Source organism: Zonotrichia albicollis, chromosome 3 (assembly GCF_047830755.1).
Source record: "Zonotrichia albicollis isolate bZonAlb1 chromosome 3, bZonAlb1.hap1, whole genome shotgun sequence".
NCBI classification, from domain to species: domain Eukaryota; kingdom Metazoa; phylum Chordata; class Aves; order Passeriformes; family Passerellidae; genus Zonotrichia; species Zonotrichia albicollis.
Window position 1 is genome coordinate 90,704,036 of NC_133821.1, and position 15,874 is coordinate 90,719,909.

General features: G+C 47.7%; 2 protein-coding genes across 2 annotated transcripts in view; one reads left to right on the forward strand and one right to left on the reverse strand.

The window, feature by feature from the left end:
• The window catches only part of ADAM17 (ADAM metallopeptidase domain 17), a 34,398-nt gene extending 26,550 nt beyond the window's left edge, over positions 1–7,848 (forward strand). The window contains exons 14-19 of the mRNA XM_005487210.4: positions 181–315; positions 1,224–1,354; positions 2,289–2,367; positions 3,501–3,589; positions 4,204–4,260; positions 5,837–7,848. Of these exons, the coding sequence (XP_005487267.1) occupies positions 181–315; positions 1,224–1,354; positions 2,289–2,367; positions 3,501–3,589; positions 4,204–4,260; positions 5,837–6,187 (842 nt within the window). The 3' untranslated portion in view covers positions 6,188–7,848. The remainder of the gene's footprint in view (positions 1–180; positions 316–1,223; positions 1,355–2,288; positions 2,368–3,500; positions 3,590–4,203; positions 4,261–5,836) is intronic.
• Positions 185–15,432, reverse strand: IAH1 (isoamyl acetate hydrolyzing esterase 1 (putative)). Its single transcript, XM_005487211.4, has 6 exons — positions 15,116–15,432; positions 13,947–13,999; positions 13,356–13,504; positions 12,370–12,531; positions 10,517–10,635; positions 185–9,846 (listed from the first exon to the last, which is right to left on the reverse strand). The coding sequence occupies exons 1-6, from the start codon at positions 15,194–15,196 to the stop codon at positions 9,679–9,681; spliced, it is 732 nt and encodes a 243-aa protein (XP_005487268.2). The 5' UTR covers positions 15,197–15,432; the 3' UTR covers positions 185–9,678.
• Between the last annotated feature and the right edge of the window lie 442 nt (positions 15,433–15,874).

Genomic DNA, 15,874 nt, shown 5'->3' on the forward strand with positions numbered 1-15,874 from the left:
CTGCAGCCTCTTAGAGCAGCTGGCAGGCAGCCTGCAGCTGAAAGCCAAGAACAAGCTATTATTGGGCTTTTCCTGGGATAAGTCTGTATTTCCATTATTTTCCTTCTTTCTTCTGCACACGTAGATTCTCTGCCCTTTGCTCTAACACAGCCCTCCCACTGTGCTGACTTCCATCTGCAGGGAACAGCAGCGAGTGTCCCCCCCCGGGGAACGCTCCGGATGACACCGTGTGCGTGGACATGGGCAAGTGCAAGGACGGCGAGTGCGTCCCCTTCTGCGAGAGGGAGCGGAACCTGCGCTCGTGCGCCTGCAACGGTGCGTGCCACTGCAATGGGCTGGGGCTGGAGTTTGTGTTTCAGCCCTGCTCCTTGGAGAGTGCTGGCTTCACTGTGGGCTGCGTTTGTGGTTTCTGGAAAAGTTTAGACTGTTGGGTTTTGTCAGCTGTTCTCTGTTTAAAAAGGGAATGTGAATGTCCTCTGTCCTCTGGTGGTTGGGTTGAAGACATTAAGATGAGACTTAGGCTCTGACGCTCCAGCTAAAGGAGAGGACACTCTGCTGCCTTCCAGCCCTACCACAGATGGACAAGAAGGGATTGTAAGGAGATTCCAACCAACCTCTGGATCCAGCATCTGACAGAGGAGTGGTGGCCTCCAGCAGGGGGTTAAAGAAAGATTTCAGAGAGATTAAAGTGTCTTGAGAATATAGAATGCCCAACTTAATTCCCCTGCTAACTTGCCTGCTATACACTTCTGCCAGTGCCTTTTCTTGCTCCTTTGCTGTCCACTTTATCCCCTAAATGTGGGAAAGCAGCTTGGGAGTAGGATGAAAACTTCACGGGGGCAACACAAGGAACTGCCGTGAGCCCCACCATTTGAGATGGAGGGTATAGCTGAGGAGACAGGTACCTAGAGGACTCAGAGCCCAAGAAATATTTAAATCTATCTTTTTGGATGTGCTTAGAACCTCTTCATTGGCCTGTGGATTTGTGCAGTGTTGGGGTATCAGCTTGGAGAACTTGGTCCCACTGTACCCCTTAATATATTGCACAGGGCATGTGATTGAGTTTTAGGCTTGATGTCAGAGTGCCCAGAATTGGGTGGCTTGGCCCTGCTTTCCCTGTGGGGCAGCTGGCCAGGACTGTGCTCAGCCAGGAGACACACAGGGTAGTGGCTTGCAGGTGGCTCTTTGTGCTCCCAAGGCATGAGTTTGCTGCTCCGTTTCAGAGACAGATAACTCCTGCAAGGTGTGCTGCCGGGACGAGCACGACAGGTGCACGCCGTACGTGGATGCCAACGACCAGTTCCTGTTCCTGCGCAAGGGCAAGCCTTGCACCGTGGGCTTCTGTGACACAAATGTAAGTGTGCCCAGCTCTGCCCTGCTCGCCTCTGACTCCTTGGGGAGGAGCAGCCAAAGCTTGGGCAGGGTCATGGGTTTTAAGTACCTCTTCATGGGCTAAATACTAAAGGCTGTTGGAGGCTGTGGGTGTTGGAGTTCTGCAGACGCCCACGCAAGGGGAAGCTGTCACCCTCTGGAGCTGCTCATTGTCCCCTCTGCTGCTCCCCACAGCCCAGCCAGGGACCCTGCTCAGCTCAGCAGCCTGGCACCCTGCACAAAGGAGGGGACCGAGCGCTGCCCAAGCTCAATTGGGTTTGCACTCCCATTGTTCCTGTTAGCTCAATCAGTTTTTATTCCAATAATTCAGGTCAGGGAGCAATCACATGGAAATCCAGCCAGCAGTACCTGAAAGGGGCAGTGAGCCAGTGGCAGGGACACTGGTGGGTTGTTGGCATTCCGTGGCCTTTTCCGTGGTTCAGCTGTACAGATACCTGCAGACCCCAGTTCTTCTGCTGGCAGAACTGGAAGATCAAGGTTCTGCTGTGTTAAACCAGCACAGCCAAATCTGGGAGTGAGTTTGTCTGTAACCTTGGGCTCCTGAGAGCTGCAGCTTTCTTTTTGGATAATGGGAACTGAGGCTTCCAGTGTTTAAATCTCTACTGAAACATAAGTTTTATGTCCCCTAACATGGGCCAAAGTTGGAGGGAATTTTGTACATTTCAAACAAAAATGATCTGTTTCAGACCACAATTCAAGTGAAACTGGCTTGATAAAAATAAAGGCAGTAAAAATGGATTGCTGCTATTGGGCATGAGTGTAATTCTGTATTCAGAATGTAGATTAAGCCATGCTATGTCTGTAGTTCTCATTTCATTACTATCATTGTCCCTCCCTCTCCAAGAAGGCAGTACTTAATACTTGGGTGGTAGAAAATGAATTTGTTACTTTTGTAGGGCAAATGCGAGAAGCAAGTCCAGGATGTGATTGAACGGTTTTGGGATTTCATAGACCAACTCAGCATCAATACTTTTGGTAAGACAAATAACCATATCCTTTGGGGATTTTTGAGTTCATGACATGAACCTCTAAAGGCTCAGAGGGAGTTAACTGGCTGGATTTATTCACCATGTGCAAGGGTAGCTGTGCTTGTGATATATCAAAGAGTATTTTTGCCTGAAGTTTGAGACTACTGATCTCACCTTTCAAAGCTGAAAGGATGGGAGATTGTTTTGCATTTTTGTACTCCATTTTTTAATAGGCATCTTCCAAGCTTGTGAAAGGGATGATAGCTTCTTGTCTGAATACCAGGAACTAGGTCAATTAGAGAAAAGCAAATAACAATCAGTCTCTTTAGAGGCCAGCTAGATTCAGCAGGGTATAAAGTGGGCCTCTCAGTGGGACTGAAATGTCAACAGAAAGGGAGGGGAACACATTTAAGAAAGCCAGAGGTCACACACCTCAAGCTGTGCCTGTGCTGAGTCACTCCCTGTGACTGAGTGGGCCCCCTTGGTCTTCATCCCAGCTGTGCAAGCCAAGCAGGTGTCACCTCAGCCCAGGTGTCACCCCCAGTGTCTCGCTGTTACTGGCAGCAGACAAAACCCTGCTTAAGCTGGTGCTGTGTCCTGAGCCCTAACTGGGTGTGCTCATGGCACCACTGTGCCTGCACAGTGCAATTACCTGAGCTGCAGCTTGCAATCCCAAGTTTTAGGGACAAAAAATTGTTTCTTAGCTAACTGATAAAGCTATTTAGCCTGCTTGGATGGAGGCAGTTTTTGAATCTTTGGCATCCAAATATTTTGTTGGTGGAGGCAGGTAGAGATCACGTGGCTGTTACATCAGAATGTGGTGAGGGACTTGCAGTGTGTTTTGTGTGAGAGGGGCACTGGCTCAGCATAGGCTGGTCCAAAACAACCCAGGTTCAATGTTACAGCCTCACAGCGTTTCCCTTCAGAGAACAGAGTAAAACCTGGTACTGTTAACGTACTGGATACAATTTTTTTAAATTGTGTAATTTTATCTTTGCCTACCTCAAAGTAGGCAGCCTGTGCTTCTCTAAGCAATTCTAGGCTTCAGTTGCCTGAGCAGTGGCTGCAGAAGGGGGGATAGATGTGTGTGTTCAAAGAGTATTTTGTGGGTGACTGACAGATTTGAACTTGGTTCCACAGGGAAGTTCCTAGCAGATAATATAGTGGGCTCTGTGCTTGTCTTCTCCTTACTGTTCTGGATTCCTCTCAGCATCCTTGTGCACTGTGTGGTGAGTAAGCTGTCTTTGGGATAACTGCTCGGTTGGGTTTTGCTGTGAGAACACCCTTCATATGTGAAGTGGCAGATGGCTGTGGGAGAAGTGATGGGAAGTTTTTAGCAAACCCTGGGGGGAAATCCAGCATATGTAAGGCTTTTACTGCTCCTTCAGTAGGCAAAACTATTGCTAAACTCTGCCAGGCCTGGCAGACCCAGTGCTCCCATGACTATTCCCTGGAGCCTTTCCCATTCTTTCCCAGGCAGATTTTCTTTCTCTGCCTTCTGAGTTCCACCCAAGTATAATTTTAGTATTTTTATCATTAAAAACAAAGTCTTCTAAAGCCCTGTGAAGAAAAGACAACCACATTTTGAGAGAAAACCCAGAGTGGGAAGTGATTTTGGGTGGATGGGTAGAGTCAGTGAGCCATGGCCACTGGGAGTGTGGGCATGTGGTGTGCTGCCAACATCAGTGTGGGGCAGAGCAAAGGGGTGCTGTGCCCACAAGCACTCCTGGGATCAATGGGAAGCCATGGGAAGCAGGGGACCCCATGCTGAGTCCTTGCAGGAGAAAGGTGTCTTGGCCATAGGGAAATTAACTTTCTTACTTTGTTGTGTGTTTTTCAATAGGACAAGAAATTGGACAAGCAGTATGAGGAGAACACAAAGTCCCTGTTTTGCCCCAGTGTAAGTTGCTGTCTATGTCTGAATTGGCAGAATGCTGTCCCATGTATATTGGAAAACCTGAACCTCTGGTGTCTGCAGAATATTTTCCAAAAGAGTAGTGAGAGAGAGCCCCAGAGCTCCATGCTGCAGAGGGGTGAAGCCATGAGAGGGGAAGCTGGTTTCTGAACAAGCCTCTGTTCACTCTTCCCAAGCACTGCAGCATGGCAAGGTCTGATCCTTCCTTCCTGCAAGAGCTGGGCCTTGTTGGCAGAGCCCCTGTGGTGCAGCAGAGAGGGCAGGAACACTCTGCTCTGCAGAGCATGGCTTCACCTGCGTCCAGCATCTCCCTGAGCAGCACCAGCCACAGGCTGCGAGCTCCCAGCCAAGCGGAGTCATTGAAGCATGAGGCTCAAAAATCTCTGCAAAATGCAGTGTCTTTGCTGCAGAATGGCTGTTTGCAGGAGGTGGCTTCTAGCAGCCAGATGTGCTACAGCTTTCCAGTTGCTCAAGAGTCACATCAGCAGCACTTCTCAGCTTGCAGATAATGAGCTGGGAGAGGGGAAGAGCAAAATAGTGCCAAGATAAATTTTAATTATAGTCCAGCACGGGGCACCTTCTGGCATAGAGGTTTGGGTATCCTTTCCTGTGCTTTGACAATCCAGTTCCTATTAGGAACTAAAATATTCAGTTAAGGAAAAGTTGTTCTGTTAGGGGAAGAGAAAAAAAGCCTTGTGGAGCTCTTCCTTGTGCAACCATTGGAAGAAGCATACTGAAGTCAGAGACTACTGAGGCAGAGTGCCTCTGGCATCTACTGTGACAGAACTGAGGGTGATCTTAGTTTGAGTGCCCCATAGCTGTGACATGAGAAAAGTTATCTTAGTGCTTCTTACCTGCATTCAATTGAGAAAATCCCAGAGGCAGGAGAGAGAGCACAGGAATAGCCAATGGCCTCCTTGCACCAGCAACAGTTTAATAAACAGATTTTATGTCTTTTGAACCTGTGAGGATGGAGAGTTGGGAAACGGTAGCAGGTAAATATCTCCTTCCCAGTATTAGCATTTGCTGAGGTCCTTGGGGAATTCTTATGCTTAGAGATATCTGGATATTTTCCAAACCATGCTGAAATAGTTGCAGACATCAATGGACTTGAACTTAATCTGGGTTGAGTTATGATGACACTGATCCCTGCAGTGTTTGACCCTATGTTCAGTGCATTTCTTGTACATGAAACCATGAACTCTCCAAGTTGGAGGACTGGAATAAGCTGTACCTTGGACTGTTTCCCTACACTGAGCTCTGTGTTGTGTGGTTTGACCCAGTGCTAGGCTTTGCCAAAGCAGTTTGGGGCCAGAAGGAAGGGCTGACTCATCAGCTCTTCCCAGTGGGGCTGTCACCTGTGGTGCTTTACACAGAGGAGGAGGAAGCAGAGACAGAAAAGCGTTTCTGCCTTTAGGGAGTGGCACAGAGGACATGGCAGCCTTTAGGCTGTTCTCACAGGAGTGCAGCTGCTCCTCAGAACTGAGAAACGCTGCAGAAACCCAAGCCTGGGCTAGGTGCCGGTTGCTTTGCCGGTAACGCGGCCCCTTGTGTCTTGCAGAACGTGGAGATGCTCAGCAGCCTGGACTCGGCCTCCGTGCGCATCATCAAGCCGTTCCCCGCGGCGCCGGCCGCCAGCCGCCACCAGCCGCTGCAGCCGCTGGCGCCAGCGCCCGCCGCGCCTGCTCCGCCCAAGCAGGAGCACCAGCGCATGGACACCATCCAGGAGGACCCCAGCACCGACTCGCACATCGACGAGGACGCCTTCGAGAAGGACCCCTTCCCAAACAGCAGCTCTGCGGCCAAATCCTTCGAGGACTTGACAGAGCACCCCGTCATCAGGAGCGAGAAAGCCTCTTCCTTCAAACTGCAGCGCCAGAACCGCGTGGACAGCAAAGAAACTGAGTGCTAGTGTCCCGCTGCCTTCTCAGGGTGTGACTCCGTCTGCAAAACAAGGATCTGAAACCATTTCATTTCTATAAATATAAATATATGTATATATATTTTTGTGAGGGAGTGGGAGAATAAGGAAGTGACCTACTGCAGATGCTGGTCATGTGTATGACCTTCCTTAAACTACATTTATTAGAGCATTATATCTTTTACAAAGGAAAATCCAAACTAGAACTGGCTTGTTTTTGAAGCTTTTTGGATTTGTTTTTCTACTTCCTTGACCTTTAACATTTCCTTCGACCTGTGGTGCAAAACCAAATGTCCTGATGGATATTGGATTGTGTATATCGGCCTTTTTTTATAATTTAATATTTTGTAGTCTGACAGCACTGATAGATAAAATTAAGGGGCTTTTAAAACCAAAATGAACTCTGCAGTATGTCCCATAATAGAGTAGATAATTTAGCAGTTTAAGGTACATGTAACCAAAAGCCTGAGCAAATGCCTTGAGAACAGAAAGAGTAATGAAACAGGTAAAAATAGAGTCTCGCAGCATTCAGAATAAAGAAACTTAAAATGCCCAGCTTCTGCATAAATCAAAGGATCCCAGAGGCTGTTACACTGTACACAGTGCATGAGAAATGCTCCTCTAGCATGAATCTCTTCTGCCTCAGTGGTGAGGATGAATTTCATTTAGGTTGCAGTCTTGTCTTGGTGGCTTTTGTTGGGAGCTTCCCTCTCTGCACTGAGGTTTGTGTGCTGCAGGTGTCTGCTTGGAGAAAGAAGCGTAAAGGAAGAAATCATTCATGCAGATGCTGTTTACAGCAGTTTTGGTACAGAAATGTTTCTCCAAAAGATATTTTAAAATAGGCAACACTATTGTTAAAATTTTCAAATTGCTGAGCTCAGTTTTCTGTGGTCTCTGTGGCCTTTGGAAGCTCCTACTGCATGAATGACAGGAAAAAAATACTCTAGTGCAGGGGAGGCATTTGTTTAAAAACAGTTGTGAATTTAATAAAGAAATAAACCTTTGTTAAAACTTGCAGGGTAAGTATAAGGAGGAGATTTTGTGAATACAGATACTCACACAGGTAGTAAAACATGATGTAAAAAGCTGATAATTGGATGGTGTCTTCTGTACACCTGGAGATCTGTCAGGTGAGCTCAGACTGGCACACGAGCATTGTTTTAGCCTAGTAGCAGGGGGACTGACACAGCAGAGTCACAGAGCAACTGGCCTGGTAGTACAGCAGCACCTTCATTCTGCAGCTGTTTTCTCCCACAATAATCTGTTGATTAAACTGACAGAACATGGCCAAAGGCAGAACCATTTAACTCTTCCAAGCCGGGACTCAGACACAGGGATGTGGGGCTGTGGTGGGCCCATGTTTTTAAACCTGAGGGAGAGGAACAGGACCTGTGCTGCAGAGTTGTGTGAGTGCTCCCTCTCCTCACACCCAAGGATACTTGTTACACTAGTTACTTGAATGTGTGCCTTATGGTATTCCTATCTGACTAGCCATTATGTTTTATATGCTGGTTTTGAACTTTGTTTGGGGTTGTTTGTGTTTTGTTCAGGTTTTCTTTTTTTGATTCAGTGCAAAGTACACATGTGAGGAGTTAATTTAATTCCCAATAAAATAAAAGCTTTTTATATTAAAAAAAGTCAGTTAAACAAGAGTTGTTTCTATGCAGCCCTTTTATAAAAGATCTCCATTCTCTGGTTGTCAAAGCCTGGGTTAAAAGTCTGGCATGCAGCCAGGCAGGAGCTGGGATTTCTGACTGCTCCTTTCTGAGCTCAGAAGCTGCAGAGGCCAGACCTGGACTATGAGGGTGCAGACCTGCACTGTGAGGGCTGCCTGCTCCCTGCCTGGGCTGGAGCTGGAATGCCATGTGTCCTGCAGATTGTCATCAGTTCAGATGGTGACAGTAAATGCCTGAGGGATGGGAGTGTGCTCAAATGCCTGTCCAGCTACCAAATCTGTGAGCACAACATGTTCTCAGCACAAAGGTCTTTACATCCCAGGTGAAAACCATGCAGTGGCAGGTGCCTGGCAGCGTGGAAACAGAGATTTGGAGCAGGCCTTGGAAATCACTGAATCCATGCCCCAGCCTGAGCTGTAGTCCAGAAACTGAAAGCAGTACTTGCATGGTTTGTTTGTAACATCTAAGGCAGGAAGATCCACAGCTTCCCGCTAGGAACCCTTTCTGCTGTTCAGCCGGTATTTACTGTAAGCATTTATTACAGAAAGGATAGTCCAGTTTAATACTCATAAATATTTATGTATCAAACTTGCTTCTGCTCTGGCCCCAGGCACATGAAAAATACTTATGGTTCAGTTTATAACACTGTTACATAGTAGCTGACAGGTCTTGGCCAGCTTGTCTTGATTATTAAATGAAGCAAAGGCAGTCTAATGCACTGACAGTGCAGGACAGCATGAGAGCCTCTCATTACTCTCTCACCCCTCACATAATAAGCACACCTGCTCCATGTCAACTGAACTGTTAACACAGCCCAGAACTATGGAGGGGTTACATTTCCAGTGATGCACCATTTGATTTTTATGCACATTAGATGTATCCTCATTTTTGCTGCTATCTGGCTTGCTACTCAATCATTTCCCAAACAATTTTTTTCCATACTTGTTGAATTTCATTTAGGTTGCAGACAATGGGGTTTTTTTGTTTGTAAAGATAGTGTTGTAGTTTGTGTTCTTTTGGCCAAAACCTGCATAGTCTGCAGTATTTACGTATCAGATGAGTTGTAAAATTATTTTAACAACTCACTTAAAAGATCATCTTAACTTGATGGCAAATGACATAGGATGCAGCTTTGTAAGAAGAGATGCAGACCTCTGGTAGTTTCTCCAAGGTCATATTTCACCAGTTTTATACTGCCCAAAAACGTGTACTGCTCTGAAACTTGTCTATACAGAACAGCTGGGTATAAAGAAGCTGCTGCTGGTTCCACAGTAAGTTAAATTTTAAAAGCCCTGCTCTAAACTACTCTCTATCAATACCAAAGCCACAGTAAAACTTAGGGAACTGCTGCTCCTGCTGTATTACATCCAAATAAATGAATTTGGACTGATACTAATGGCTCTTGGCAAACTCCACCCTACTGCCTCCTACAAGCTCCTCTGTGTTCAAAGCAAGGAGATGGTATTAATCATAGTGCAGTCCCCAAAGCTCAGCAAGGCCAGGAACTGCTCAGGGCAGCCTCTATCCCTTGGCCACAGAACAGCTGAGACTCATTTTCCTCTGAGTCCTCCACGGAAAGAGCTACTCATCCCCACAGCTATCCTGGCAACAGCAGCATGAAGAAAAACCAGCTCAGGACACACCCAAGTGGTCTCACCTTTATTCTCCCACAGCCCAAGAGCAGGGGACAGAGCAGAGCGTTGCTGGGGCCTCCCCGTGCCGCGTTCCCTGAGGACACAACACAGTCTGCAGCACAATGGGCCGGCTCTGCCTGGCGTGGCTGCCCCGCCTCCCCCTGCAGGGCTGTCACAGCAGACTGGCCTCGGGGTTCGCGTGGTCCACATCACGCCAGTAAGGAAGCAGAGAAGGAAGGGCAGACAGTTTGTTTTCCAGGCGTGACCAAAGCTGAGCTGCTACAAAGCTGTTGCCTTTCGCTGATAAATGAAGGCCATCAGACAAATAGGAGGAGAAATCCTACAAGTGAGGTTAAAACCAGGTATTAGTGGATTTGCTAGCTGCAAAGTGCCTTTAGTAATTCTTCAAAGCCAGCTGGTAAACTGGTTTTATTTTTCACTGTTTTTGTTAAAATGTTAAGAGAATGTTCTGATGGCCAAAATTGCTGCTATTTATCAGTAAAAGATCATAGGATTAAGTGATGCCATCAAAAGTCAACTGCATCAGGGAGAGCAGAGAAAATGTTCAGGGTCCAAACTAGAGTTATCTGCTCACAGGAAAAGTCTGCAGTCTCCCATGGATGAGTTTGGGTATTTGGTCAGAAGCATCAACAACACCCTTGTGCAGCCAGATCTGACCTTGAAATTAGCCCAACACTGCACAGTGGGTTGGACAAGAAACCTCCAGAGGCCCCTTCCAACCTATTCCATGGCTCCAGTTCAAGGAAAAGGCCATTTAGATATGATGTACTCAGGATATGTGCTAAGCGAGCACCATGGCCAGGTTACATACAGCTTTATTTCTCATTGCCAACTATGAAGCACTCTGGATTATTTCCTTCCTTCCCTAAAGTGTAATTTGGATGTATTTTGCAGCATTTCAGTGATAACGCAGCACCAGCGGTTCCTCTATGCTAAGTGATGCATTTCACAACTCGGGGCAGTTTCAGGTATTCCTGATTCCACCGTACCTGGTTCTTCTGCATGAGGCTCCAGAGGTCGAGCACGTCTGTGCCGCACTCCTTGGCCACCTGGACGCAGGCCTGGGCGTACTGCCCCGTGGTGGCATTGCAGCGGTTCAGTTTGTCACCTGCCAGGCACAAACGGGACAACATCCAGCACCCGCACCGATGAGCACGATCTCAGTCTGCTGCGGCACACACCAGGTGTCAAACCAGCAGCCACAACCAATCACAAACTAAATCCACAGCAATGTAAGTGGCTGGAAGCTGCAGCTTGTGTGGTCTTTTTTCAGGGCACCCTTTGGTTCTGAGTCACCTGAAAATGTCTCTTTTGAAGAAATGCATCAGCTTGAGAGAGAAGCAACAGCAACAAGCAGACAGTGTAATTCTGCTGCTCACAGCTCTCACCTTCTGGCAAGCTTCAGGTGAAAGCAGTGCTTAGATTTAAACTCTTCATACACCTGGCTAAGGCAGGTAAAACAGAGTTAAGTAAATGGAAATGTATTTACAAGTTGCCTTCTGCTTTTTGTCTGACTCCACATGCAGCTGCTCCTTGCAGCAGCCCTCTTGCTACTTTTCATACCTGGATGAATGCTCCTGTGAACATCACCATCCTCCTGCTTCCCATCTCTCCTTTGCTCTGCTATCTGACAAAACCACAAACAGGCAGAAAAGTTCTTGATTCTGGAGGGCAGATGGTCTGGTATTGCTGCTTATTGTGCCCACAACACTTCATTTGTGGTCCATGGTCTGAGATCAGCCTGTCTTTTGTTCCATCCCTAGACAGTACTCTCTTTTAGACACAAGCTGGCAGATTCAATGCTGTAAATTCAAGTTTCCTCCATCCCTACCCCATAAAAAGGACAGTTTTAAGAGGAAAATGGGTTAACATTACAAGTGCTCCTTGACAGCTGGGAGCCAGATAAGCAGCATTTGAGGTGTGCTCACATGACATCACATCAAAGCCTCCTCATGCAAAATCATACAATAATGTTGTCTAATTTAATGCAGTTTAAACTTAGGGTCATCTTCAAAGTTTTACTACCTTGATTGAAAACATGGCTCAGGATATGCAACACCACTTAAATCATAGAAACCTGTGCCACGAAGGTACCAGCTCAGTATGTATTTGTACCTGACATAACTCAGAAGTTTTTTATAAATGTGCAAGAAGTGGACAAGGTGTCCCAACAGGAAAAAGCACATGCTCTCAGGAACTAAAATCTGTCACTGCTGGAGTCAATGGGATTGTGGCAATTTCCACCAGTTCAGTAACATGAGTAAGTGGTGCTATTATGTCTCTAATTTTAGAATTAGCTTAAATAACATAATGGGAAATAATTTAACTACCTCCTTCTTCTTTTTCAGGCACTTTTATTAGCATCCTTAGAATATGATATTCTCTGGTATTGTTTTTTTAACCTTAAAATAAACCTGGCTGGAATATTACTGCTTATCCAAACAGATATGAAATCTGCTGTACCCAGTAAAAACTTTTCTAAGGCCCACAATGCCAACGTTTCTTCCATTATTTGTATTATTCTGGAAGCTGCTGGGACACGATGGAATCTGCCTAGGACATGCTGACAAACCCCATGTTCTTAGAGGGCAGCCACTTCTGTCAGTTCTATGCATTAACACATCAATCAACACTTTGGAAAAGATGCTTGTAATTACTTGGTAGTTAGTCCATGAGCTTATCCAGAAGTTGTTCAGCAAAATAGCAGCTCTTTTCCAACAAGTCATAAACACGACTGCAATCTGGCACACACATGAAGGGAACCACCTGACAACCTGGGATCTGTCACTCACACTCCACTGGTAAAATGCAGGAATTCCACCCATCCCCATCACTCCTTTACCTTTGGCAAGACATGCCTTTTCCCAAGCTGATTCCTGAAGAGGTGGGGGTGTTATCAAAATGATCTTGTCTGCAGTGATGTCTACTGACTTCAGGTACTGCACCATGCCCTTCAGGTTGGCGGCGTACTCCTCCAGAGGAACGTGCTGCTTGGGGTTCAGCTCTGCAGGGGTGAGCACAGGCATCAGTGGGGCTGAGCTCCCTGCAGGATCCCTGCACAGCACTGCAGCACTTTCACATGGCCATGGACACTCACACCCAGCATGCAGCTCCCCCCAGTCACGGATTCGGGAGCTGTGGTAGGAAAATTCTGCTCCTCATTACCCAAAGCAGGCAAACCAAGAGTTTAAACACAGCATTTCCAACAGGCAAATAATGCACAGGGAAAAAAAAACACAACAGCTGGGGTTTTTTAAGATGCTTTTCTCACAACTTTGTATCTTAGTATCAGAAAATATAATCACCTCAAACCTTGCCTGAACCAAAACCCAGGATTTCCAATATTCTTGGGTGCAGAGAAAATTCTGGAAAGTCCCATGGACATACAGTCAGTCCTTCAGGTACTGATGGTACCATTTTGATTAGACTCTGCATCCTGCTATGCTCATCTGAAAGAGAATCCAAATGCTGCCTTCCCTCCTTTCCTCAGCCCTGAGGATCTGCTGAGAACTCATCAGTCTCCTTTAAAGACAGAAGAAACAACTGGATGCCCAGCTCCAATTTTAGGCAACTAAGTCTTGAGCACCCTGACATTTGTTTTTCTAGTATTAAAACTTGGTGATAGGGAGGGAAATGGAAGGCACTGCATGGTTTAAATACAAATGACAGAAAACAAATCTCCGTATAAATGGAAAGAGAGTAATCAGTTCCTAGAGAAGTAGCAGGAAAAGCCTATTCTGAAATGTTCTGCCTATTCTGCTAAACTGTAAAACTGTTTTAAGAGAACAGGTCACAGGACAGAAGAAGACAGAAAGCAAGCTACTCTACCTTTCAAAGCACTGTCATTAGCTCCAAAGAAAATAGTAACTGCAGCAATACTGTCAGCACCAGTACTTTCAGTGATCAGTCTTGGAAGAATCAACTTAGCCCATCTGGTGTTGTACCCCGAGATCCCACGGTTCACAACATCACATTTTCTGAAACAAAGACATGTATCAAAAAGAACATCTCTTCTCTGCCCACCAAAACTTTGGAAGGTTTGACCCATTCTGTCAGGCCATCTGCCTCCATCCCTCTCAGGAAAAATGAGATGTCACATGAGTTTTCAATGGGATCATGCTTTGAAAGTGCACACACAGGCTGCACATGTACTGTTTTCCTGTTACACCACGGAACCAGGACAACAATCTTGACAATCACTAAGGGATTTTTAATTTCCACTCAAGCTTTGAGTGGAAACACCCAATGAATATTTTCACCAGTTCTAGGCACGCTGCCCAGAAGGTAGTTCCACTTCACTAAATAAATAAATGTCAATAAATAAACATGTATTAAGTATTAACCACTGTTGGTTTTCATTTAGAAAAGCTCCATGACTTTCTGCAAGCTAGAACTTATGTCTGAAATGTAAGCTCTTACCTGACCAGTCTCTCAGCAAGGTATGCCCCCCAGCCATGTTCCTGGAAGGAGTACTGAAAACAAGGAAAATGGTTAGATCCTCACTGGAAGGAGCTGTTCCCCAGAGCTCAGCCCCAGCATTGGCACCTTCCCACCTGAAAAGCTTTTGTGCCTGGCCTCGGGCACTGCTGCTGGTGCATCTCCTCCCTGCCTGCCCTGTCCCTCTGAGGTCAAACACTCCTGGTTTTGCCCAGGCACACCGCTGGCCTCTGAGGCCACACAGCGCTGGTACCTCTGGAGGGATGGACCCGTGGTCCCTTCAAAATCCAAACTGACTGCTGTTGGACTGTAGTTTCATCTTGGTCAGTGAGGGTTTGCTGTGTTTGGAATATTTTTCTACTTAATTTCTAAGAGCCTTTCATTCTGAAGAGCATCTCTCAAAAATCCTCCCTCTTCATAGAGTTCAGTTTAATACCAACCTCTTCCAGAAACAGAAAAACTAATTCCTTCACCTTATTCCCACTGCTGCACCATCCTCTCTGCCACAATTCCGCAGCGAGTCGGCTTAGACACCGATCTCCCATTAAAGATAAAACTGGTCTCTGGTTAGTTTTTTATCAGAGCAGCTCCGTGACATACCACACAACCCATGCCGCAGAAGGCAGGGACCCAAAATCAACGCGAAAAAGCTGCTGCTGCCTCAGAGATGTTCACCAGGGGCAGCCACCTCAGTGAGGAGCTGTGTCCGGCCTGGGTGAGCCAGACACGGGGAGCAGGGAGCGATACACGGGGAGCAGGGCTGCCCCAGGAACCGGGAGGGCAGGTACAGGTCCCTGCAGGCGGCACGGGCAGCACGCTGGGCCCCCGCATGGAAAATGCCCCTGACACCGCAACATCCCAGCTACCCCTTCACCTTCGCGCCTCTAGAATTTCTGTGAGGCGGCCCCGAATCCCACGTTCGCCACCAGGCCGCAGGCCCCGGCGCAGCCTCACGGCGGGTCCGGGACTATAACCGGGGCCCCGAGTGCGCTCCTGGCTGGGCAGCCGGACCGTCCCCTTCCCGCCGCTGGGCACCGCAGCCCAGACCAACGCCGGCAGGCTGCTGGGCCGCCGGCCCCGGTGCGGGGAGCCGGGCTGGCCTGGGAACTCCGCACGGGAACTGCGGGGCCAGGCGCGGGCAGGAGCATTACCTCAGTGATGGAGTCTCCGAAGAGCAGGACGCGGGGCCAGCGCAGGAGCCGCCCGCGGGCTCCCGCTTCTGCCAGCGCCATGGCCGCGGCCGGACATCCGCCGGGAGCGGCGGCCTCGCCGCTTCCTCTGCAGCGGGAAACGGGGCGGACCGGTGGAAGGCCCCGGTTACAAACCGGGCTCAGGTCCCAGCCCCACTCAATCTTTTACGGCCCCTTTAAAAGGCTCAGCGGCGCCAGGAGGGCACGCCCGGGGCAGCCGCGGCCCCGCCCCTCACACACCCCCGTGCCGGCTGCGAGCGCTCCCGACAGAACGCGCGCAGCTTCATGCTCTTCATCTGTTTCAAAGACAGACTTCCTTCTTAGCAAAATGCAATTACCTCATTTAAAAGGCTTCATGCTGTTTAGCCTGCTAACGACACAATTTGAGGAGGAAAGTGTCGTTAATTCTGCTAATCGTCTAACACTACTACTACTATGAAGATCATCGTTTGACAACAACTGCAGCTACCTCAGAGCATCAACCATGCTGTATTTGGAATTCTGCTGTGTCCCGCAGTGACTGATACTCCGTGTCCCTTCTCCCAGGCCGGGGTGGTCACCGACTTGGGGCACCAAGGCTGTGACAGATCATAAGTGCTCTCTTCTCTTGCAGGTGGTGGAGTTTTAAAGCTCCAACTAATCCCACCATGCAAACATGGATTCCATTTTCAGTTGTGTTCAAGACTCTTTTGCGTTCAAGTAGATACAAGCATGCAGACA

What these genes read in the sequence shown, in the direction of transcription:
- IAH1 (XM_005487211.4), bottom strand. Translation starts at nt 15,196, where the DNA reads ATGGCGCTGGCAGAAGCGGGAGCCCGCGGGCGGCTCCTGCGCTGGCCC. An exon ending in CTTGCTGAGAGACTGGTCAG is followed by an intron (nt 13,505 to 13,946) that starts GTAAGAGCTTAC and finishes TCTTTGTTTCAG; the next exon opens with AAAATGTGATGTTGTGAACC. An exon ending in TAATGACAGTGCTTTGAAAG is followed by an intron (nt 12,532 to 13,355) that starts GTAGAGTAGCTT and finishes TCACCCCTGCAG; the next exon opens with AGCTGAACCCCAAGCAGCAC.